Source organism: Anastrepha ludens, chromosome 3 (genome assembly GCF_028408465.1).
Source record: "Anastrepha ludens isolate Willacy chromosome 3, idAnaLude1.1, whole genome shotgun sequence".
In the NCBI taxonomy this organism is placed as follows: domain Eukaryota; kingdom Metazoa; phylum Arthropoda; class Insecta; order Diptera; family Tephritidae; genus Anastrepha; species Anastrepha ludens.
In genome coordinates, this window is record NC_071499.1 from 32901241 (window position 1) to 32927000 (window position 25760).

The 25760-nt window shown below is 37.5% G+C and overlaps 2 protein-coding genes across 2 annotated transcripts in view; one reads left to right on the forward strand and one right to left on the reverse strand.

Annotated features, from left to right (window-relative positions):
- Positions 1-2942: 2942 nt before the first annotated feature.
- Positions 2943-10276, reverse strand: LOC128857351 (peptidoglycan-recognition protein SA). The gene is made up of 3 exons (XM_054093070.1): positions 9890-10276; positions 4196-4314; positions 2943-3214 (listed from the first exon to the last, which is right to left on the reverse strand). Exons 1-3 carry the CDS (start codon positions 10162-10164, stop codon positions 3030-3032), a joined length of 579 nt encoding a protein of 192 aa, XP_053949045.1. The 5' UTR covers positions 10165-10276; the 3' UTR covers positions 2943-3029.
- Positions 10277-13212: 2936 nt separating this feature from the next.
- Positions 13213-25760, forward strand: part of LOC128857352 (transcription factor mef2A-like) — a 36279-nt gene continuing 23731 nt past the window's right edge. The window contains exons 1-2 of the mRNA XM_054093071.1: positions 13213-14900; positions 20699-20794. Coding sequence (XP_053949046.1) covers positions 13537-14900; positions 20699-20794 — 1460 coding nt within the window. The 5' untranslated portion in view covers positions 13213-13536. The remainder of the gene's footprint in view (positions 14901-20698; positions 20795-25760) is intronic.

Sequence of the window (25760 nt, forward strand, 5' to 3'; positions counted from 1 at the left end):
TAGCGTTAACGATTTAGCTATTAAAATTATGTTTTGTTGAAAACACCATTTTAGCTCTGGTCAACTTAAAGTGAATTTTATCACAAAAACAGTGTTTTAACTTTCAGATGAAAAGGAAGTTGTAAAAAGTTCAAATAAGTTGTAAAATATTGAAAATAATTGACACGATTTTGTTAAATTGAAGTACAAGTGAAATAATATAATTCATAATCAGAGAATATTACAACATTTTGTAATTATGGAATTAGGAAACCTAAGCCATTAAGACCTTGATTGAACTAGGTTAGGTTAGGTTGGAATGGTTGTCCAAGGAATGAGTACACTTGGACGAAGATAAACGGATTCGTCCTTGGTGACACCATTATGAAGGAGGTGAGGTGAAAGAGAAAACCGATGGGATGAAAGGAGAGGTGGTGGTGGGATGGTTAGGAGGATGGGTTTAGAGTGTGTGGATTATGAACGATGATTGTGCTGCGTTTGCGTCAACCGCTTCATCAGATTTTTAATGTCAATGCCAGCTATATCAGCAGGCGTAGCAAAGAAGTAAGAGCCAAGATGCCTGGATCTTAACCCCTTCAGAGCAGGGCAGCTAAGGAGAAGGTGCTGAGATGATTCCACCTCATCCTCCATACATCCAACGCAAAATGGACTCAAAGTAATTTCAAGACTCACAGCATGCATTCTTCGCGCATAGTGTCCTGTGAGAAAACCCACGAAATTCGAGAGCTGATATTTTGTCAACCTCAGAAGCTCACCCGAGCGCCCCGATCCTTACAAGTTTGTGTACTTGCCCAAAGCTCACTGAGTTGCCTCGAAGCCCATCTTTCCAGGAGCATACCGCAGGGATTCAGGGGATCCCAACTCTCTATCTTCGCGGGGAAATCATCTCAAATGTCCCTTGTCTGGCCAGCTCATCCGTCTCACAGTTTCTCGCAATGTCGCTGTGACCAGGAACCCAGATGAGGCTTATGTCAAAGAATTCGGACGCAGTCGTAAGCGAGGCCAGGCAATCCCTGACCAGTTTCGAATACACCGTCACTGACCCGAGGGCCCTTATTGCCGCTTGGCTGCCGGAGTAGGAAAGCGGGCTTGCAATGCTCTTTAGCTTGTGGCCAATGTAATGGGTAATCTTGTCTAAATGCTCAACCATATCAGAGCGACATTAACAAAGATGGAACCTTTGACCCCGAAATCATGGAAGAACTTGAGACAACTGTCGTTGAGGACGATAATGAAGACCAGTTTGAAATTTACCAGCAGCCGGAAAACGACGATGAAGAGGAAGAAGATGATTGAAATTATAAATTGGAGTTTTTGTACCCTTTATTCCATTTTTTTACTTTTAATAAAAATAAATGTATTGAATAATATTTTTTAATAAAAAGATTAATTCATAATTTATTTTTTTCCCCATCATGTAAGAAGGTCTTAATATTAATTAGGTTAAAATTCAAAGATAATTCCTATATTTTCATTAACCATTCTGCAATTGCATGGGCAGGTAAGTGTTGTTAAGTAAATTAATACTGAATAAAAAGTTGATGGGTTAGGAAAAAATCATAAAATATTTATAAAATACTACCTAATAAAAATTGACAAATATTTATAATCATTGATTTATCGATAGTTCATCAACTATATATGGCGAGTTTTTGACCGGAGGCACCGGTTGACCTGAAGTGATCCTGTGAGCGCGCGCTCTCCGCCCTCTATCTCGAAAACGGTTCACCGTATAAAAAATTTTTTTCAACAAAATTTCTAGAGAATTTTGTATTCTACAATATTGATAATAAATACAAATAGCAAAAAACCCATGGGAAATGAGATATCATATTTACAAAACAAGCGCAATAAACCGATTTTTGTGGCATTTGACCTTGAAATTTAATTGTTGCGTGCACCCTACCATATGTTTTAGAGTGTCAATATACAAGTATTTACAGACTTACAGCTGGGTATCTCGAATTCTGGGGTGAACTTACTATAATGACTGGACTATTTGAATGAATTTAGCGAAGCTGACGACCATACCGGCCAAGCTTTTAAACTTGATTTTTAATTTATTAATTAATTTCTACTTAATTGCACATAATTGGGCCTATGAAAGCTACTCTATAAGAAATTGAAATATCATGAAAAATAAAAATGGAAGGATGTAAAAATTGATGGTGAGCAAAATTAAACTATTTTTAATAACTTTTTTAATAACTTTTTTTTGATTATTAACAATTTTTTTTTAAATTTGTATCTCAAAAAGCGGCAAAATCGCAAAGGAAAAAACCCTTGTGAAATGCGCACAGTGAAGTGGGTCTCCTTGATATGTAGCCAAAGGAAGTGAAAGAGCTCGGTAGAAAAGGGACAGAGATGGCAAATAACCTCTCTAAACTAGGAAGATACAAGGGAGATCGGAAACTTTCTTTTAAGGATGAATTTCTGGCTATTAATTGCAAAATTGAAATAAATAGATAAGGATCTATTTGTATTTGGTGGTTTTTGGAGGTGTGCCGCCGAGGCCGCGGCGGCCCTTTGGCCGATATTTTTTTCCACACGTAATTGAACCATACCAATATTATCATAGTAAAGAGAAATTACAATAATTTCTTAAAAAGATTGTATTTTATTCAAAATCAACACCGGCCTTTGAAACTTAACCACCCTTTATTTTCAGTTGCGCAAAGCTTATCGAGTAACTTGGCGTTGCTTGCCAACTAGGCGACGTTTCGTTGTAATTCGCGAAAGAATCAAAGTCAGAGCAAGTAATTTGTCGGTATGGCCGCTCGTCTTAAACTTGCAACAGGAATAGGACTCGCTGCGATTCAGTCCTAAGTTGAATTCTAGTCAAGTCTTTATTAAGCTGAGATAGATAGATTTTCCTCCAGACTTTAGCTCGAATTTACTCTTAAACGATTTTTTATAATTTTAATTATTTTCTTTATTATATATATTTTTTCTTGAGATTCAATCTCTAAATACTTCAACAATGTTTTGCAATACAAATTTAGTTTCAGTGCCCATTAAATTTACTACATTCAAGGATTTATGGTCCAGTGGTCCCACTCTTGTATTTCATTATATAATATTAGCCCCGGACTCTGTGTGCTGGAAACTTGTGAGGCAGCTAAAAGCATATAATTTCGATCTAATTCACCCTCCTTCACGCCGCAAGCCAATAGTTTTTTAGCGGCATTTAAAGCAGAACGGGATGGAAGTTTCTCTGAAAGGAGATAAGTTATAGAATTAATAAACAACTTACAAAAATAAAGGGTCTTTCAAAAGTGGCGCCTAAATGTAAGTAGTGAATAATTCCTAAACCTTTCGTTTTTATGACATCTTTGACATTTGTCAAGTAGACAGATATACAATTTTACACGATAGAACAACGCGTTGAAGATATTGAAACTACATATGAAAATAGTCGATTTTTAAGAACAAAATATCGCAAAATTCGTGATCTTTTTCGGTGGAAATAATCTCCTGAATGAGTAGACAATGCAAAGTTTGGTAAAAAAAAACTTCAAGAAACTGGTTCCGTCGAGAATAGAAAAAGGACGTTCAGACCAAACACTGGACGTTCTGCTGAGAATATCGCTGCTGTAGCGCAAAACGTTGCTGAACAACCTTCAATATCGATGTCAATATCGACGTTCTCAACAATTAGACAATTAGGCATTCACGAATCGACTCTTTGGCGGATTTTGCTAGTAGACGTGCTCATGGTGGACATTTAAATTACGTTATTTTTCACATATTATTTTTCACTGTTGCATAAAAATAGTGAAACCTGAAATAATCTAAATTTTTGCATGGATTATTACAAAATAAAATCTGGGCGCAATCATGCAAAAATATTTTACCAGAAACCAGAGTATGTCCATATTTCTACAGGTTTTCGACGCACTGAATGACATCCCGGAATCATGCTCTGGTCGCTCAAGTTTTTGAGATATTTTAGCGAAAATTTTCAAAAATGCGATTTGAACTTATATTTGAGGTTATGTAGCACCGTCATTTATTTATTTCTCTTTTCTTTTTTTCTTAAGAAAAACTATGCGCAACATCTTCGAAAGAATGCTTTTGAAAGACCCTTTATTTTCGCTTAATTTTGTTCAGCACAGCGAAAACCTATGGAGAAGTGCTTCATAGTTCTTGGTAAAATTTCTTGCCGGCCTGTGTAAACACTGGATGATTAAAGTACCTGAATAATTGCCGATAAAAGCAATGCCTGTGCCATTCATATTGTATCCGAAGGTGTGCGCGCCACGCACGCCCCAGCCAGTGCCCTCATAAACGACGCCATCATTGCCAATGAGAAAACTGCAAATGGAGATATAATATTTTATAATAATATTAATTAAAATAAAAGGCAAATTTTTGTTTCTTATAATTCAAATTTCTTTGTTCGATAATAAATAAAAAAAACAGTTTTAATTTCTTGTAATTCAATTTTTTTATTTGTTCAATGAAAAATAAAAAACAAATTTTTATTTCTTATAATTAAATTTTATTTTCATTTTTGTTGAATGAAAAATAAAAAAAAATTTCATTTCTTGTAATTCAATTTTTTTATTGTTTGCTCAATGAAAAATAAAAAACTAATTTTTATTGCGTATAATTAAATTTTTTTTTTGTTCAATGAAAAATAAAAAAAAAAAATTTTTCAATTCAATTCAATTTTTTTATTTTTTTGTTCAATGAAAAATAAAACACAAATTTTTATTTCTTATAATTAATTTTTTTTTTGTTTTTGTTCAATGAAAAATAAAAAAAAAATGTATTTCTTTTAATTAAATTTTTTTTTGGTCAATTAAAAATAAAAAATTTATTATTTCATACAATTCAATTTTATTTTTTATTTTTCGTTCAATGAAATATAAAAAACAAATTTTTATTTCTTATAATTCATTTTTTTTATTTTTTGTTCAATGACAATTAAAAAGTAAATTTTTATTTCTTATAATTAAATTTTTTTTGTTCAATGAAAAATAAAAAAACAAATTTTTGTTTCTCATAATTTTTTTTTTTTTTTGTTCAATGATAATTAAAAAGTAAATTTTTATTTCTTACAATTCAATTATTTTTCTTTTGTTCACTGAAAAATAAAAAGCAAATTGTAAGGTTATTTTACCTTTATATAATACATCCGGGAACAAAGGAAACGCACGTTTAAACTGCTCGGTTGCTTTATTTCAACTAACTGTACATATTAAAACTAAGAATAACGGCTGAACCTAAATGTGCATGGCCAACTATGATTCTTACAAATCATGGCTTGCTATGATTCTTACAATCATTGTTTGCTGTGATTCTTATAATCATGGGTTGCTATGATTCTTACAATTCTCCCTCTCAACCCAGTTATTTTATAAATTACATTTTTCAAAATTTTCCGTATTTTAATATTTTCATTACGACAAAACTGTAATAATAATATTGCTACTTTTGAGTACATTTTAATTACATTGTAAGCTTTAGCAATTTACATCCATTTTTATGTTTCAATTTCTTTAAAAATTTAGTCATTATATCTGCTGCATTTGCTTCAGAATTTACAAAATGTACCTCGATTTCGCCCTTTTCAAACAACTCACGGACGTAATGAAATCTTAAATCTATGTGTTTACTGCGCTTGTGCACCATCGGGTTCTTCAGCAAAAATTGTGCACTTTGATTATCGCAATACATGTTCGTAGGTTCATTTACGTATCCGTCATACCCCATTTCACGCAACAACGCTCGAAGAAAAACAACATCTTTTGCGCCTTGACATAGAGCTATATATTCTGCCTCCATTGTACTGAGGGCAACGATAGACTGCTTTTTTGATTCCCAAGAAACCAGACCATCAGACATGAATACTACGTAACCGCTGTATGATTTGCGATCAGATACGTCACCAGCCCAGTCGGAATCTGTGTAGCACACCAAATTTTCGCCTGTAGATGAATAAGTTATTTTCGCTGCTGAGCTCTGCTTCAAATATCGTAACACGTGCTTCGCAGCTTTAAAATGTTCTTCATGTGGATGATTATTAAATTGTGATAATTTAGATACAACATGGGCGATATCTGGCCTAGATATTACCGCCAGGTACATCAACCCTCCGATTAAACTTTGGTATCGCATCGCGTCAATATCTTTACACTGCTTCTCACACTTCTTGAGTACCGTGCCATCAACCCAAGGTGTAGTTGCCGACTTGCATGAGTCCATTCCCCATGTTTTAAGAAGTTGATTCACATAATGTTCTTGATGAATTGATATTGTGCCAGTAGATGCATCTCTCTCTATTTCCATACCTAAATAAAACGATACCGGCCCTTTATCTACAGCTTCAACAAAAGCATTTAGCTGCTTTAAAATAATTTTCGTCTGCCCTGCATTAGAGCAAGCTAACAGCATATCATCCACGTACAAACCAATAAGACACATGGAACTATACTCCCTCTTAAAATATACACAACTATCCGCTTGACATCTTTTGAAGCCCATAGTCGTGAGGATTTCGGAGATCTTTTTGTTCCACTCGCGGCCTGCCTGTTTAAGACCGTAGATGGGTTTAATTAATTTGCACACCTTGTTGGGGTATCTTGAACTTTCAAACGCTAATGGTTGCACCATGAAGACGTCTTCGTTCAAATCACCATTTAAGTAAGCTGATACCACATCGACATGATTAACCACCAGTTGGTACTTCGCTGCTAAAGCCAACAACAATCGAATGGTCGAATGTCATACAACAGGTGCGTAAGTCTCGGTGTAATCAATGTTGCGCCTTTGGGAGCACCCCTGAGCTACTAATCTCGCTTTGTACTTTTCGATACGACCACATGGTTTTCGCTTCTTGGTGAACACCCACCTACAACCAATGACGTTTTTATGTTTTGGTCGGTCCACCAATACCCACGTATTATTTTTAGTAAGCGAATCGAACTCTATTTGCATAGCTTCCTCCCAATATTCACGTTCTGGCGAAGACAAAGCTTCTTCTACAGTTTCAGGACTCTCAGCAATGTAATTTAAAACCTTTTTATATACCGTCTTTTTGGTCTACCAACAGTACCTGTTCGTAATAATTTTAGTCTTCCTCGACCTCTTTTTCGCGTAACTACCGGGTCGTTTTCTTCATCTAAAGAATACCCCTCATCATCATCATCGCCATTGTCTTCGAGTTGCTCTTCAACAACACTTTCATTCTGAATTCCACCGCACTTGCCATCATCCGATGGAGATGACTCTTTTATTTCATGGTAGAAAGGTACTTCTTCACTAACGTCTTCTTGTATTAAAATTGGTTCAAAAGACGTTTCAAAAAATATACAATCACGAGCTATAACAATGCTTCGCTTGTTTTGATTATAAAGTCTATAGCCTTTAGCACTTCCGGCATAGCCAACAAATTTTAGTTTAGTGCCTTTTGTATCGAATTTGCCACCCTTATATGGCCCTTTCTTTAAAGCCACCACGTCACAGCCAAAAATTTTAAAATGTGACACCGAAGGTTTCCTTTTATACCACACTTGATAAGGAGTTAAGTTTTTCAACACTTTAGTTATTGTTCTATTTCTCAAGTACACCGATGTATTAATGGCTTCTCCCCACAAATATTGAGGCAATGTCGAACTTTCGAGTAAACAACGCGCCATTTCCACTAATGTTCTGTTCGCTCTCTCAGCCACGCCATTTTGTTGAGGCGAATAGCTAACTGAAGTTTGGTGAATAATACCCCTTTCACTAAAATACCGCTCAAACATCATATTGGCAAACTCTTTACCATTATCACTTCTCACAGTTTTTATTTTTCGGCCTATCTGTGTCTCCGCAGTCACAGCAAAATGTTTAAATGCATCAAAAGCATCAGATTTATTTTTCAAAAAATACACTGTCATATAACGGGAGAAATCATCAATAAATGTAACGACGATTTAACCCGTATGGGACCACAAAGATCTGTATGAATCAAGTCCAGCACGTTTTCCGATAATACCCTACCATATGCACTGTAAGGCAAGCTACGAATTTTGCAAACAGCACAAGTTACACACTAATAATTATGAACGCCACTTATATTCAAACCTCGTACCAGATTTTTGTTTGACAGAGTTCGCAAATCGTTTATATTTACATGTCCGAATCTTTTATGCCACTTTTCTAACATTTTATTTTCAATTAAGGCATTTAACTTTTCAACCGGTTTTCTAATTGTCATTTTAACAACAAATACACCACCGACTAACTTTGCTTTTAACATGCTTTCTCCTTCTTTTGTTTCCATTAATGCGTAATTTTCCGAAAATTTTATTGAATGACCGTATTCTATGGCTTTGCCAATTGAGAAAAAATTTGATTTTAGTTCTGGAACATACCACACATTTTGTAAAATTAAGTTCATAAATTCCGTTTTTAAGCTCACCGTACCTATACCTTTCGCATAAATTGTTTTTCCCGTTGCAAGCACTATTTCTTGCCTTCTGGGCTCAATTGAGTTGAAAAAACTTTGTTTCATACACATGTGCGAACTAGCACCACTGTCCAAAATCCACGTGTCACTATCATTTTTTCGCTCTTCAAACAAACAACATGCCTTTTCATTTCTTTTTTCTTTAGGCATTGACACTTTACACTGGCCACGTATATGTCCCTTTTTGCCACATTTAAAACACACAATTTTTTGTCGACTTTTGGACTTGGCCAAAAACACCTTTTCACCAGGAGTTGAACACTTTTCATTTTGGCGTATTTCGCTTTCCAAAATTTTTGACACCAACGCATCGAATTTCGGCAAGGTATCCCGGCTTTCAATAGCCACTACAAAACTTTCCATCTCATCAGGGAGACTACAGAGAAGCAAAATTGAGATGAAATCGTCTGGCACCACAATTCCTATTTCTCTAAGATCCTCAACAATTGAACGAAACTCATTTACACGCGCTGCGAACTTGTCTTGCATGGAAATTTTTAAGTGTATTAACTTTTTAAACAGAGCAACCTTACGCGCGGCACTATCTGTGCAATAAATTGAATTTAGGACCCGCCACGCTTCCTTTGAAGTTGCACAACTTTTTACGTGTATTAATTCGCTAGATTTTACGCACAATGTAATTGTTGCCAATGCTTTCTGGTCACTTTTTACCCAGAGAGCCCTTGCAATCTCTTCGTCCGGCTTTTCGCCAACCACATATTCCCACAAATCTAATGTTACCAACAGGCTTTTTACCTGTACCGACCACGTCGCGTAATTGTCCTGGGAAAGTTTTTCAATATTTGCGATTGCACTCATTTTTCCGTATCAACGCGATACCCAAAAAAGAAACAAAATCAATTGCCCACGTGATCTGGGCCCATAACCAATGTAAGGTTATTTTACCTTTATATAATACATCCGGGAACAAAGGAAACGCACGTTTAAACTGCTCGGTTGCTTTATTTCAACTAACTGTACATATTAAAACTAAGAATAACGGCTGAACCTAAATGTGCATGGCCAACTATGATTCTTACAAATCATGGCTTGCTATGATTCTTACAATCATTGTTTGCTGTGATTCTTATAATCATGGGTTGCTATGATTCTTATAATCATGGGTTGCTATGATTCTTACACAAATTTTTGTTTTATATATATTAATTCAATTTTTTTTTGTTTTTTCTTGTTCAATGAAAAATAAAACAAAAAACCGTTTTTATTTCTTGTAATTCAAACTTTTTTTTTTTTTTTTTGATAATGAAAAATAAAAAAACCCATTTTTATATCTTTTGTTGTTATTGTACTCGCATTGGCACTAACCGATAACTGGTAATAACAGTTACTTATATTAAATTGTGGGGCGTATCAATAAACCGATGTAAACAAAACCAGAAACGAAAACACAAACAAAACTCAAACACTCACTTGTAACCGATGTCATCGTATTTTAAATCATTCATATGATAGTTTTGTGTATTCTGTAAAATTGACGCACATTTCAGGAACTGATCGCACTCATCGGAAACTGTATGATGAATGATAACATAGCGAATGGGAGGTATTTGATAGGTTAGCGCTGTAGCCGGTTTACCGCCCCATTGACGTTTCAATTTAATACGTGGGCATTCATTTTTGCCGGCCGAAACTTGATTAACACAAAATATTAAGCCGAGTACTAAAAACCATATGAAGTTTCGCATTTTAAGAATTTGTTAGAATTGTTCTTTCTATTTCCGCGCACAATAATAATACCTTAAGCGGTGCAATGATTAGCAGTGCTCACGTACAACTGATCGCGATACTGACGCTTCAAGTTCTTTTTTATTATCAGCAGCCGATATGAGAGGCATTGTGCGCTAAGTCTGGCTCTTCAAAGATTCTTGATGCTACTCATACTCATCGCTCTCTGCCGTCAGGAGAAATTGGCAAGCTCATCCTCATACGTACATATGTATGCACATGGGAGTGCGTACATTTATGTGTTACATTTGTTTCACTGCGAAACGTCACATTTTCAAACCAGTTACTATGAGTAAGCAGTTCAATTCTACTCGTTCCCGGAAAACACGGGCAAATACAAAGAAATATTGTCGATGTTGATCTCTTGATTAAGATTGCATTACTTGCGTTATTTCCGATGCTGTAAAAAAACCAAACGCTGTAATCATTCGGCATGTTAAATAATTGCTAGATAGGCAATCATTGCAACAATAATGAAATCATTTTGTGCATAAAACTTTTAACTTAACTTTTTGCTTCAAACCGGTTTCGTATTCTTGATGTTCATTTTTTAAATCAATGAATTGCTGTGTAGCTGTTTTAGCAAAGATTAATTAAGATGCAGGTACTTCCCCGATTAGTCAACTTCAATAAACTTAAGCCGCAAGATTTTTTGGCCAAAACACAATCGAAATATTATACAGCGTGGTCCAAAAGCAGTTGTCTTTTTGAGTCGTATACTTTCTGCCGCAGAAAGTTTTTTCCAGGGTTGGGCATTTTGCACTATCACTAAATTGCACTATCACAATTTTTTTTAGATTAGAATAAGGGTATTTACACCACTTCAATTTCAGTTTTTCAGAGCAACTGCCCTGGCAAAATGTATAAGAGCAGATTTTCTCTAAACGACAACAAAGTACATTTGTTGGAAACTTATTACCACTCAGATTTTGCCATAACTGCCCCTGAGCAAATTTGAATAGCTAATTTACCGTATCCAAAATGGAACTCTGAGCATGCAAATTATTTAGTTTAGGTTACGTTAGCCTGGTTGGCAACAAGCCACGTATAAACATTTTGGTTCCTAGCGATACCAGATATATATATATAATTTGCGCGTACACCCATTTTGGGTGTTTGGCCGAGCTCCTCCTCCTATTTGAGGTGTGCGTCTTGATGATGTTCCACAAATGGAGGGACCTACAGTTTCAAGCCGACTCCGAACGGCAGATATTTTTATGAGGAGCTCTTTCATGGCGGAAATACACTCAGAGGTTTGCCATTGCTTCCCGAGGGGCGACCGCTATTAGAAAAATGTTTTTCTTAACTTTGGTGTTTTCACCGAGATTCGAACCGACGTTCTCTCTGTAAATTCCGAATGGTAGTCGCGCACCAACCCATTCGGCTACGGCGGCCGCCAGATGGAGATGCAAATTATTTACATACATAGAATTTTTTTTTTCGTAAAAACGATTTTGTATTTAAATTGTAAGAATGGAACCGCGGTTTCAAAACAAAATTAAAATGCCACAGAAGAGGTGGTCACATGAAGAGGGAGGCACCATTTTGCATAATGCAAGAAGGAAACGCACACTATTTTAATTTACGATCGCCATAGCCCAGTGTTGCCAACGCCAATAAATCTGAGTCGCTAGGGCTAATATCAAAAGTCGCTAGAAAGTCGCTAACTCCATCAGGGGCGGATCCTAAATTTCATTCTGAGAGGTGCACAAGAGGCCAGCTGCGGACTTAAAATTTTTAGATGAATAATAATTAAACCAGTAATACCAACTCTACTGAAATTTGAGATCAACGGAAGTTAGTTTCAATCTCCTGAATTTTTTTAGATTTCCAACAAACTAAGAACCAAGCAAAACCAGTAATTCAGGTGGTTTGCCTATAGCAAAAATAAAATAAAGCGGAAAAAAGTAGTATAAAAAGGGGGCAATTGTATTGTCCTGCGTGTATTTTGCTATATTCATTGTAAATCTGCGGTAGGCGATGGCCCACTGCCTCGACATTCAAATGTGAATACGCGTATCGGAAGAATTGTGAGTAAATTGACCTGGGACTACTGTATGCCAAGTAGTTGAACACTCTTTAATTCCTGGCTGATCCCTAGTACTGGCGGAATAACAGTGTTACATCTAAACTAAATTTTGCCCCTACCATAAGCAATGACGATTCTCATAAAAATGTTTTGCTCGTATTACAAAATAGTAGTAAAAAAGTGCAATCCCGTTTTTCTTGGAATACACCATTTGTCATAAACATTCCAGCCACCACCGGTAGCAGTGGAAATTGTTTACGTTCGAATCGTACGCACTAGCACCTGTTCACCATTCGGTGTTGTAATGTGCGCGGCGAACCTTATGGTGTGCTTTGTGAACCTTCCCTTTACTGTTTTGGAAGAACGTAAAGAACACGCACTCAAATTTTGGCTCGTAGAGTTTTCAACGCCTTCACTTACGCGAACGCACAGGCGCACTAACATTTTCCACGTCTATCAAACGCTTCATTGAGCGCATCCTAATGCATACAGACATACATACATACATTTATATATACAAAGGCATGTTTTACATTAAGTTTAAAGGCAAATTGGCTAGCAGTCGCAAGGGTTAACACCCTGTATGAGCATTAGGACAAGTACGCTTAGCTAAATTTGAGTGAGGCTAACAATTGATTATGACCAAAGAGCGGCCAACCAGAACGCATGCTTTGCAACTCGTGCTACCACCTAGATCTACATACATACATACACACATACATACATACATTCAATTGCATGTAGTTACATTTTTACACATTTACTATATGCCATTGGAAGGTGAAAAGCCGGAGCCTAAAATCGAAAATTGCTTTCTGAAATTTCCACATTCTTCTCTATGAATTTGAACTTTGCATGACTGCGCAAGGGTAATGAGTATTCCAACTTCTTTCCTGCGATATGACATGAGAGTTCGAAATTGCACAGCTGACAGCCGGACGTTCAGTTGGAGTTGAGCTAGCGCATCGAAATGGACGTCAAAGTGCAGACAGTGAATTCGGGCGCTTAGTTGAAAAATGTTAAAAAATTATAGAAACTTGTATGCAGCGGTTAAAAATTAAAAAACAATATAAATTTTGAATTCAAAAATAATTATGCTTTAAAGATTTTAATATTTCGATAAATGGTTTACCATAAAAAATTAAAATAAAGCAAGGAAGAAGCAGTACGAAAAGTAAAAAAAATTTAAACGCCCTAAAATGTTTCAAAAGTGTTAAATCATTGTTTACTAAAAAACAAAACAACCAAGAAATTAGTTGAGCAACCAAAAACCCAAGTGCCTTAATATTTGAATTCTCGAAATATGATTGTAAATATGTCCGCAGCTCCAAGTGGCCACTCGCCAAATCCCTTGCCCGCGTCTACGGGCGCGCCCGGCATAAACTCCTCGCCTACTAATTGTGAATATAATTTTTTGAAACGAAAATTCGACGGTGAATCTGTTTCAGCCGATAACAGTGGCAACATTAATGTCACAGAAAATAACACAACTGAATACCAAAACTCTTCTTGCCCAACGCCTGCCTGGAAGAAGCGCCACATGCAGGAATCCAGCAGCGCTATGCCAGAACCAAACTGTTTCACGATCGACTCCAACTACAACAGCTACTCCACCGCACACAGTGAGCCCATACTTATGGATTCCTTACAAACTGAGAATGTACAGAACGAAGTGTGCGTTAGCACAAGTGCCACTCATGCAACAAACAACACTAGCGTAATCAACAACAACAACAACAGCAAAAACAATAATAATAATACTAATAACAACAGCAATTTGACATTTAATCTCATCAGTGGCAGTAGTTCCTTCATCAACGATATTTTCGCCTACGATGCCAATCTAATTGTGCCAGTTACCAGCGGCTCAGATGCTACGTTGCCAGCCTTTGCTACACCATCAAATGTCTGTGTGAATACCAGCTATGACGATGGTACCAATTGGCAAGCAACTGATCTACTCGAACTGGATCATCGGTACAATTCGGGTTTGCAAACTGAAATTGCCCATCTACATCCGACGGTGCCACCATTGAAGGTGGAGGAAGAAACTACCCTCAGCACTGCGCAGCAAATTCAGACACATACGCTGGAGCAGCAGCAGCAAACACAATCATCACCTCAAGCCCAGTTTCTAGCTCCTGAGAAGCAAATTTCAAGATCACCTGTAAATATGGGTCTTGGCAGGTATCGCCAACATCAGTTGCAGCAAACGGTCGGTCAGTCGCTGCAATCGCAACAAATTCAACAGTCTATGTCAGAAACCAGCGTGTTACCCGATACGGAGGCGGACTTTGAGGATAAGAATCTTTCTTGGTTATTGAATTTTAAGTTTGATGAGTTCCCTCACCTTTCGCCGGACTTGGGTGGCAATAGCAGTAACAACTTGAATACGAATGTATTGCAAGTGGGTGGCCAACAACACAATATCTCATCGCCTACATCATCGCACAAATCGAATTCCTGTTCACCGCAGTCCTCCTTGTCGACATCAACGCCACATTTAGGCGTTCAGCAGTCGGTAAATGACTACACCCGTTCACCAAAAAGTTCCACAAAAGCTGGCAAGAAGTTCGAGGAACTAGTTATGGAGGTCACCGCTGAAGTGGATGGCAATGATATGATAGTCGCTGAAAATGTAGTCGTGGAATACTCCCCACAGAGAGCGTAAGTCGTGAAAAATTGTATGGTTTTGTTTTTAAAGAAAGATTACGAATTTCTTAGACCGGTTCCCAGCTTGCCAGATTTCCAAACCTAAATTTTCGTACAATAATATAAATGCGTTAGTTCTGTAATAGAAAATGTGTTGATAAAAATTAAAATTACTAATACCCGAAAACATCTCAGTACGATGTAAAATTCGAAAGGGCAAAATTCTATTGAAATTTAGAAAAGATCTATGCTCGCTTCACGATTCTGAATTATGTAACTCTGAGTATTAAATCTCCTCTCTTTTTACTTCAGTTTTGGCCGCCATTGTCAAGTAGATTTGTGCCCGACCCGCACTGAGTTCGAAGTTCATTATAGATACGAATCGTCAGATAAAAGAAAAAGTAGTCTTACGGTGATTTAGATTAGATTAAACTAGATTTGTGCGGTGTTGGGCAAGTCCAAGTCCTCAGTCAGGAAGACCACTGTACTACACCCGGATAGATTACAGTGGAACGATTAGAGAGGCAGGTTAGATACAGTATGGACAATAAGACGGAAAAATAGGTTTGAGGTTACTCCTCCGCAAATCTTGCGGATTTATTGATGAACTTACGAGATCGAGGAAAAGGATGAACATTGTCCATACTCACTACATCGCACCCCAACAGCCCAAGTCTGAATCTAGAAAACACCAGACAGCTACAGAGAAAATGATCCAACAACTAGTGGCATATCTGACAGTGGCCAGTGTTTTCTTCGTTTCCGCAGACTCCATTTAACTTAAGCCTGTCGTACTCATAGGACCTGTGATATCCATAGCATCTGTGATATCCAAGCACACACTTCTCTGAAGACTGGTTAGGGGTTTCACTCTGGAGTTAACCATAGAAGCCTTCCACCAGACTAAAGAAGCATATGTAATACTAGGTCCAATCAGGGTGATGTACAACCACTGTACTATCGCCGGTCTTAGACCCCATGTCTTGCCAAAGATTCTCTTACACTGCCAGAAGGACTTAAGTGTTCGAGAGACCTTCTGCTCGACGTGTATCTTCCAGGTCTAAGGGTGGTAGACAGCGTAGAGCTCCCGCATTTGTTCTCATCTCTTGAGCAGAATGCTACAGCCACTAGTAACGGCAAGTGCACTAATCCGAAAAGCTTCAGAACTTGGTGTTTACTTCGGCAAACGTTTGATCAACAAACCGTCTGAAGCTCACAAAAAAAAGTATACATACAGCTTCCTACAGGAGCACTGTAACAGTTACCATATGAACACCAGTTTCGTAGATCATCGTAACGATTTCTGCTGGTGCTGTAGAGATGAGAACGAAAGATAGTTCATTCAGCCCTTTCTGTACGAATTCCACGCACTTCGGTATGCTTCATATTTCTTGAGTATCACTTCACCTTTGAGCCTTCAGTATGAATATGGTGACCACTATCATCTAATTTAACTCTGGTCTCCCAATCCTTTCTATGGAATATTAGAATATTCTCTACAATAATGCTTTGAAAGGGTTTGGAAAATGTAGATAATTATTGCATTATAATTACTTACAATAGTTTTACTTCCGCTTTCAAAAACAGGAGTAATACAAGGTGAAGTCCAAACTAAACAAGACTGAGCTAAAATACAAACGACAGGAGCTTTGTTCTGATAACTTCTAGTTTATTTATTCAAAATAGTCCCCTCTAGCCTCGATACTCTATTTTGCGTGATCTAAAAGCTTTTCGAAAGAGTGTTTCAGATAATTCACCGGAATGTCCTTCAGGATGTCGGTACAAGCCTTTCGAATGGCCTCTAGGGACGCAAAACGTTTTCCTTTCATAACCAATACGGTGAGTGATTGATGGTTTAAATGCGATTTCTAGTCAAAATCAGACACAAGAGTGGAACGATGAGACGGTACATTATCATGCAATAAGCGCCAGCTTCCTCCTTCGCGATATTCAGGGCGAATTCGACGAATGCGATACAATAAGCGCCTCAAAATGCCAAGATAGAAAATTGCATTGACGATTTGGCCCGTTGGCACGAACTCCTTGTGGACAATTCCCTGGAATCGTAAAAACAAATAAGCATCGACTTGATTTTTGACTTCTCCAAACACAATTTTTTGGTTCCTTCTATTCGGCACTTTGACGCTTAGCTTCTGGTTCATGTTGGAAACTCCACATTTCATTACCAGTTACAATGTTATAAAGGAGGTACTCGTCTTTTCTCGCCTATTTAATGAAATTATTATGTATAAAAACTTTGTGTGATAAAATTCTTAGATAAAGCCCGTGTGTAGTGAAAGTAAGTAAAGTCTACTTTTTGATCCTACTTTTCTCTTAAATTCTTATTAAAAACACAGCACAGTGGAGATTTTTTGATTTCATATTTCTTGTTCATTTTCTAAATGATACTAAATAAAAGTTGTATGGGAAAATTTAAAACGCATTCGCATGGCTGGCATAGTTATGGCATTGAACTAGCAAGTGCAGCACTCAGGCATTAATTAAGTCCATTGTACTACACTTGGATTTCCTTTTAATTTTCTTTAAATCTACCCGATCTCCGAAGAAATCTGAGTAGATCTTGGGGTACCAAGAAGCCAAGGTGGTCGCTTCTTAACACATCAGTGCCAAAGACCTCAAACTTGATTCGAGCGAAGGCGGGGCAGACGCACAGGAAGTGGTCCGCTGTCTCATCCTACTCTGGGCAGGGTAAACTGTCTGAGATGCCCACCCTTTCCATGTGCTTCGCCCACAGAAAGTGGCGCGTCGTACATACTCACCGTTCAACTATAAAACAGATTTTCGAAGCGATAAATTAATTTTAATTCTTTCATGTTTTTCGTTTATTTATATAAACAATTAGTTTTAAATCAACATTATCTATACTGAGCAATACAAATTAACGAATACAGAGAATTCATGTCAAAACAAATAATCGGAATATTGCAATGCTTTCCCGAGTTGTGTGACGTGTTGTTCCATCCTGTTGAAATTAAAAATCGCCTATGTCTACAGGTATTCCTTAATGCTCAAACCACAAAAAGTCCTCAATCGGATACCCATGGCGATGTCCATTGACTGTAACAACTCTTTCATTTTCATCTTCGAAGAAAAATGTGACAATTATTTCACCTGCCGGATGTAAGGATTTTTCTGAAATTACTCTTCTGAAGTTACCCAGATGGGGCAATTTTGTTTGTTGGTAAATCCATCCCCTGTGATATGAGTTTCACCACTAAAGATAATTTTGTGTGAAAAACTAGCATTAAGATATGTACAAAGAACCAATTCACACAATTTCTGCGTTGATAATGATCTGTTAGCTTCAATTCTTTTGTAAGGATACAAATGGAAGTCCGCCAAACTGACGACTCATGAATGTCTAATTGTTGAGAACATCGAGATATAAAGATTGTTCAGCAAGACTTTGCGCTACAGCAACACTAATCTCAATAGAAGGTGTAGTTTGCAATCTACCAGTCTTTTTTTCACTTATCTTTTAATTGAGGACTCATTCGGACGATTATTTCCACAAAAAAACACAAAAATTGCGATATGTTGTGCTTAGAAATCGACCATTTTCATGTAAGTTGCAATAATTTTATCGCGTTATTCTATCGTGTAAAACAGTACAACTGTCTACTTGGTAAATGTCAAAGATGATATAAGGGGTTGGGGGAAGTCAGAGGCCCGAAAAAATGACTTTAAAATAATTTTTTTTTTTTTGCTAGTCAATGCCCTTTTCCCCAAAACTCCCTTGCGGTGATCCTCCCTAGTCCTTGGAAATTCATCAAAAATCAATCGGACAAAAGAAATCAGTTTTATTAATCGATAATCATGTGCCTGATCAAAGCTTTTTACAAAATTAACAATATGGCGGCCTCAGGAAATATTTTTCAGATTTTCGAGGAAAAAACCGACAATTAATTGTCTAAAAAAATCGAAACTTTTGAAAAAAAAAACAAAATCCTTCGATCAGGCACGAGTTTTTTATGTTTTTCAAAAGCAGTATAAATTTTATTGAAATCTACCAAGCGGGTTTTAAGTTACAGTGATCAGCAGTTCAAAAAACATAGTTTTGAGAAAAGCACATTTCAAGAAAGTTACCGGTCTAGGAATTATTCTCTACTTACACCTAGGCATCATCTTTGAAGCACCCTTTACTTTGTAAAATATTGACCAGAACTTTAAGAACTTCTTCTTTTCTAAATCCTATAACGAAAGATTCATCGAAGATGTACATAAATACTAATAGGACTATGAATAAGTTCGTTTCGGTTTTACAACAGATGGCGTAACTTGATTATTATTCCATCGATCCACATTTCCAAACATTCATTGGAGAGCTACTGTCGTAAGGCACAAACGTCAGTATAAGTTTTTTATTTGAAGCGTAAACAACAATATTTTTACCACACTTGAAAATGTCGAATTTCGTGCCAAATAATGTGTTTTTGCGGGGAATTCTTCTTCATTATTTTAATATGAAGAAAAAAGCAGCCGAAAGTCATCGTATCTTGGTGGAAGTTTATGGTGAGCATGCTCTATCTGAGCGAACGTGCCAGAAGTGGTTTGCACGCTTTAAAAGTGGTGATTTTGGCTTGGAAGACGAAGAACGCGAGGGTGCGCCGCCAAAGTTCATGGATACCGAATTGGAGGAATTGCTCGATCAAGATCCGGCTCAAACGCAAGAAGAGGTTGCAAAAACTTTGGGAGTTGATCAATCAACCATTTCCAAACGTTTAAAAGCCATGGGAATGATCCGAAAGGTAGGCCATTGGGTGCCGTATGAATTGAAGCCAAGAGACGTTGAACGCCGTTTTATGGCATGCGAACAACTGCTTCAACGGCACAAAAGAAAGGGTTTTTTGCATCGAATTGTGACTGGCGATGAAAAGTGGGTCCGTTACGACAATCCAAAACGTCGGGCAACGTATGGATACCCTGGCCATGCTTCAACATCGACGTCGGCGCAGAATATTCATGGCCTGAAGGTTATGCTGTGTATCTGGTGGGACCAGCTGGGTGTTGTGTATTATGAGCTACTGAAACCGAATGAAACGATTACGGGGGATGTCTACCGACGACAATTGATGCGTTTGAGCCGAGCACTGCGAGAAAAACGGCCGCAATACGCCGATAGACACGACAAAGTTATTTTGCAACATGACAATGCTCGGCCACATGTTGCACAAGTGGTCAAAACATACTTAGAAACGCTCAAATGGGATGTCCTACCCCACCCGCCGTATAGTCCAGACCTTGCGCCATCCGATTACTATCTCTTCCGATCGATGCAACATGGCCTGGCTGACCAGCACTTCCGTAATTACGATGAAGTCAAAAAATGGATCGATTCGTGGATTGCGGCAAAACCGACCGAATTTTTCACAAAGGGAATCCGTGAATTGCCAGAAAGATGGGAAAAAGTAGTAGTAAGCGATGGACAATATTTTGAATATTAAATTTGTAACCATTTTACGTCAATAAAGTTTCAAATTTCGAAAAAAAACCGCACGAACTTATTCATAGTCCATTTATATTTATACATAAATATTCTTATCATTAGAACGCATTTGGTGGAGCTACATAAAAATATTAATGCTTGCAGCAATTCAAAATGAAGCAGAGAAGTAACCCCAAAACTTATTTTATTTTTTTACTTGTATATTTTATTTCATGAATTCTACTGCATCATATTTCAACCACCGTTAATACGACGTCATATTGAACACCTCCCACCATACAACGCCATATACGGAACGCGAAACGCCCCAACCCAATGCACAATGGATTTGCCGCCACAAAATCAGGCCAAAGAAACCACCATTTACGTATACAGAACTCATCGAATACGCCCTCGAGGATAAGGGTGAACTAACGGTTTCGGGGATATATCAATGGATATCGTAAGTACACTTCTACGTACATAAATATGTAAATTATTTAGGAAACAAATCTTGTTATCACACACACACACACATGCACAACGACAACAATAAATGGAGCAATGAATGAATTGCAGCGCCATTTTGTGTAAATTGTACGAATTGTTTTAATATTATACATTTCTGAGGAAGCAAAGGAGAGAGAGAGAGAGAGAAAGTGATAAAATATTTAGAAAACAAAACTGTAACGGATGCAATTAAACAAATCGAAAGTATTTATTTACGTTGTGGTTGCAAAAGTATGTGCAAGTTTGAAACAGCGAAAAGGTTAAGGAATTTTTGATAGCGGAAAAGTTTTCGTACTCACTTCAGTACGTGCTTTCAGTAAAGCATTCCTACTTGCATACATACATACTTACATAAACATTTATGGCCGAAAGCAAGAATTCAAGTTGCTTATGTGTAATAGGGTGGCCATAATTTATATGAACCATACCGATTGCTAAAAATGCTGAAAAATAAGTATTTTTTACTGAAATAAGATCTCATGAGAAATAATAAAAAATGAAATGGCGAGCATAACAGAGTCAGATGCCTTTTTTTAATATACAATAATATTTACAATATTTTTCGAGTTACAGTTTTACGCCGCCTCTGAACAGCAGATGATTTTTTATAAGGAGCTTTTTCATGGCTGTAATACACTCGGAGGCTTGCCTACCGAGGGGCGACCGCTATTAGAAAACCGCTATATGATTTGATGTTTCTTGTTCGTCTTTTCGAACCTGTGCACTTTTGAATGGTATTCACGCACCGACCCATTTATTATATTTTAGCAACTTAAAACTTGCACTTATTTTACTAAAATTCCATAAGCCGTGTTACTGCGTACCCGGAAATTTTCTTAAAACTCCAATTAAAAAATTTAAAACTGTGATGAAAACTTGTACAATAAATTCTTTTTAAATTTTGTAATATATAACGTCATAGCGAAAGAATGAACAGTATTTAAACAAAAATATCAAAACAGATTTAACACAAAACACATTATAAATTCTAAAAAAAGTAATCATAAACTCAGTGATGCTCGTCCCTTGCATATTGGAATATTGTTCGATTCGCCAACTTCGATTTCACGGATTGCTAATCTTAAATTCCATTTAAAAAATTTCAAACAGTTAATGTGAAGAAATAGTTCGGCAAAGTAAAATGCATGCGAACACAATTTTTGTTTAATTTTGTTGAATTTTTACCTTTGAAGTTTTTTAAAATCATTATTTTCTCACGATTCTGGCGATCAATAGAGTTTCGAAAACACAAAACATACCGCACTGACTGCATTCTTGTTTGAAGAATTAAGAAAAGTCATAACTATTTTTTTTATTGTATATTATACGATCTTATACTTAAAAAAAATAAAAAAATCAAACTTCAGGCCCAAACCGCAGCCCCTAAATCCTATGCGATTGGCTTAAAAGGGCAGTCGTTTTTTGGGTAAACTCATATTTCTAAAGCGAGTCCCAAAAATGACTACAGTTTCAGATTTAGCGGTTCACCCTAACGTACATACATACATTTGTGTACATACATAAATCATTTTTTATTTAACTACTTATATTAAGTCAGTGCTTATTTTCATTCCATATGCACCTATGTAATTTATCAAATAATTGCATCAAGGCATCAAACTAATTTTGATCAAATTTCATAACGACTTAGATATAAAGGCAATCGATTTTCAGATACCAACTCAGGCTTATTAAGGATCACATATTGACTTTATGTCGAAAAGATTCTTACCTTACAAACCTAGTGAATAAAAGTACAAGGAATTCGCTAATGAAGGAAGTACTTCCCTTCCTTGAAATGTATAAATATTCGCAAATGTTTGGAAATGTTGAAAGTTCCGAAGATCGAAATAGGACTGCTTCTAGATACTTTGGGTCATCGGATCGTGCGTACATCTAATACACTAGAAGGGTGTATTCCATCGATCAGGAGACAGCCATGTAGCTTGGCGTATCATCTTATGCTGGAATTTGATGCTGCAGACTACCATGTTTTGGGCCCCCGCGATCAGCCTCTGTCCGGTACCGGATGTTTCGTTGTGCAGGCTGAATTTTTCGACTATGGCACCAAATTTCCTGCCTTGCCCACCCTGGCGTTGAGCACGATTTTTATGTCGTGGCGGGGGCAGCGCTCATAGAACGAATCTTTGGTCGCAGATGTTAAATAATCGGGCTTTGATGCGGATTAGGCGCTCGTCCACCAGAGTGAATGACAGTACGTGGCGACTAGGTCTCTCTCCCACAACAAATCCAACACCGAATTTGCGCTCCTTTACATGGCAGCTGTAGTAGATGTCGCAGGGTCTTATGTTTTTCTTGCCTTGCCCCGTCCATCGCATCTCTTGAATGGCAGTGATGTCAGCCTTTACTCTCACGAGGACATCAACCAGCCTGGCAGGGGCGCCTTCCCCATTAAGAAACCGGACATTCCAGGTGCATGCCCTCAAATCGTCATCCTTCGTTCGTTTGCAAGGGTCGTCATCAGTATAAGAAGTTCTCAACCCAGGCTTTGTACATATTTTCATTAGGGCGGATTTTTAAGCGGCGGGTCCCAAATCCTCTTCGCCTTCTCACGTTGGCTACCCAGAGGATACTTGGGCTAATTCCGGAAGTTGTTTGCAGCTTGAACCATATTTATAAGAGTCGTCCTTGGCACCGGTCGGTGCGTATTTATTTCTCACCCAAACAAGTAAATAAAACTCAGTTACTCATTCTCGCGTTACGAATGGATGGAGCTCCTTTCCGAAATATTCAAAAAAATTATTCACTGATACTACTTCTATGTTACCCAAACCAAAAATAATGCAAAATGAAGTAAAACCTCCTATTATATTTTGCTTAGAATTAAAGACTTTATTTAGCGCATTAAGAATGCTCCGTTTGAAGTCAAGTATGTGCCCATTTACACAGGAAACCATTTGGAAGGGAAACATTTTGTTCGTGGGAGAGAAGAGAGATGCGACATTGTGATCTTGCGAGAAATAGGGAGGCTCTTCAGAACGTTTTCATGCGCTTAGTACAAGCTACAAGACCAGCGGGTCTCAATATACATAAATGAAGAAAAGACGAAGTACATGACACGCTCCTTTCATGATAGTCACATCAGAATTGGAAGTTGTGTTTTTGAGTTCATGCAAATAAATATTTATATAAATATTTAAATACTTAGGCGTAGTACTCAGCATAAATAAGTATATGTCGTTTTCTATACAAGACCGTATTCAGACAGCTAACAGAGCATACTTTGGCCATATCAATCTTATAAAGTCTTCATTGATGCCAAAGGAACAAAAACTCCAGATGTACAAAACTATAATAAGACCGGTTAATGAAGTGAATTTTCTGATGCGTTTTTAAAGAAAAGGCCTTAGAAGAATATTCGGCCCTATACGATTAGAAGACGGTACATACCATATACGGTACTCGTATAACAAGGAGCGCAATGTTTTAATCGCGGGCGGAAATGTATCGCGGTTTATAAAGTCCCACAGATTACGGTGGTATGGACACGTTTTTAGAATGAGCAGCGAAAGAACGAACAAAAAACTATTTGAAGCAAATCCTGAAGGAGTACGAAGGAGAGGCCGGTCAAGGAGTTGATGATTGCAAGACGTAGAAGACGATATACAAAAGACGAGAATCTCACAACATAGAGCAAAAGGGGATGTCGAGCAGAATGGAGGCGTATTGTAGTCGAGGCAATGTTCCACCCCGGACTGTATTGCCAAGATGATGATGATGATGACCGCGAATGAAACATGGAAAAAGAATTTCCAGTGTCTCCGTGTGTAAATCGGCACTATGCATCTTTTTTTTGACAACTTGTTGCCAATTTTAATAAATTTCCATTTTGTTTCTCTCATATAAGCCCACAACCTTATTGACATTTACACCGGCTTCTTTTGAGGTGAACAAGGTAGACAAGAACAGGTGGTAAACCCTTGCGTGCGTGGTCCGGATTATAAAGTGGATGCATAAGAACCTCCCAACCATGCTCCCGCAGATTCTAGTGAGTCCTTGACGCTGTGTTTGGCCTGGCGTTAGCCTAATAGAATAAAATGACTCCCCAATTAACCAAAGCTAGTCGCTTCTGGACTTCCTTCGGACGAATGAAGAATTTGGCCAACGAAGAGCAACTCATAGTAAATGATTCCCTTCTAATCCCACTAAACACTACCACGGCCGTTTTTGCTTGATTTTGTCGTAAATTACCCACTTTTCATCAGCAATCACCATACGCTGCACATCGGTTCAGCTGCAATTCGCAGATGGATTTTCGGTCGATGAGGTTTTTTCCTGCATAAACTCATGTGATATCCATGAGCTATTCCATATCAAGTGATCGAAGTAATTTGGTTATAAATTTTTCTGAAACATGGTTTATTTGTAGGCTTGAGTATAATACGAAGTTAGGTTAGGTTGTATGTCTGCCCAAGGAAGATCCACTTGGACAAGGAATCAAATTCGTCCATTGTGATGCCATATAGAGGAAAAACTGTTACAATTTACGTTAACCACTTCCATCGGCTGATGAAATTCCCCAGGTGCATAATGTTTATAAATATTATGTGGCGTGCGTCTTGATGTTGTTCCACAAATGGAGGGACCTACATTTTCAAGCCGACTCCGAACGGCAGATATATTTTATGAGGAGCTTGTCATTGCCTGCCGAGGGGCGACCGCTATTAGAAAAATCGTTTTCTTAATTTTGGTGTTTCACCGGGATTCGAACCTACGTTCTATCTGACTGCTGTTGTTGTTCCACAAATGGAGGGACCTACATTTTCAAGCCGACTCCGAACGGCAGATATATTTTATGAGGAGCTTTTTCATGGCATAAATACACTCGGAGCTTTGTCATTGCCTGCCGAGGGGCGACCGCTATTAGAAAAATCTTTTTCTTAATTTTTGTGTTTCAC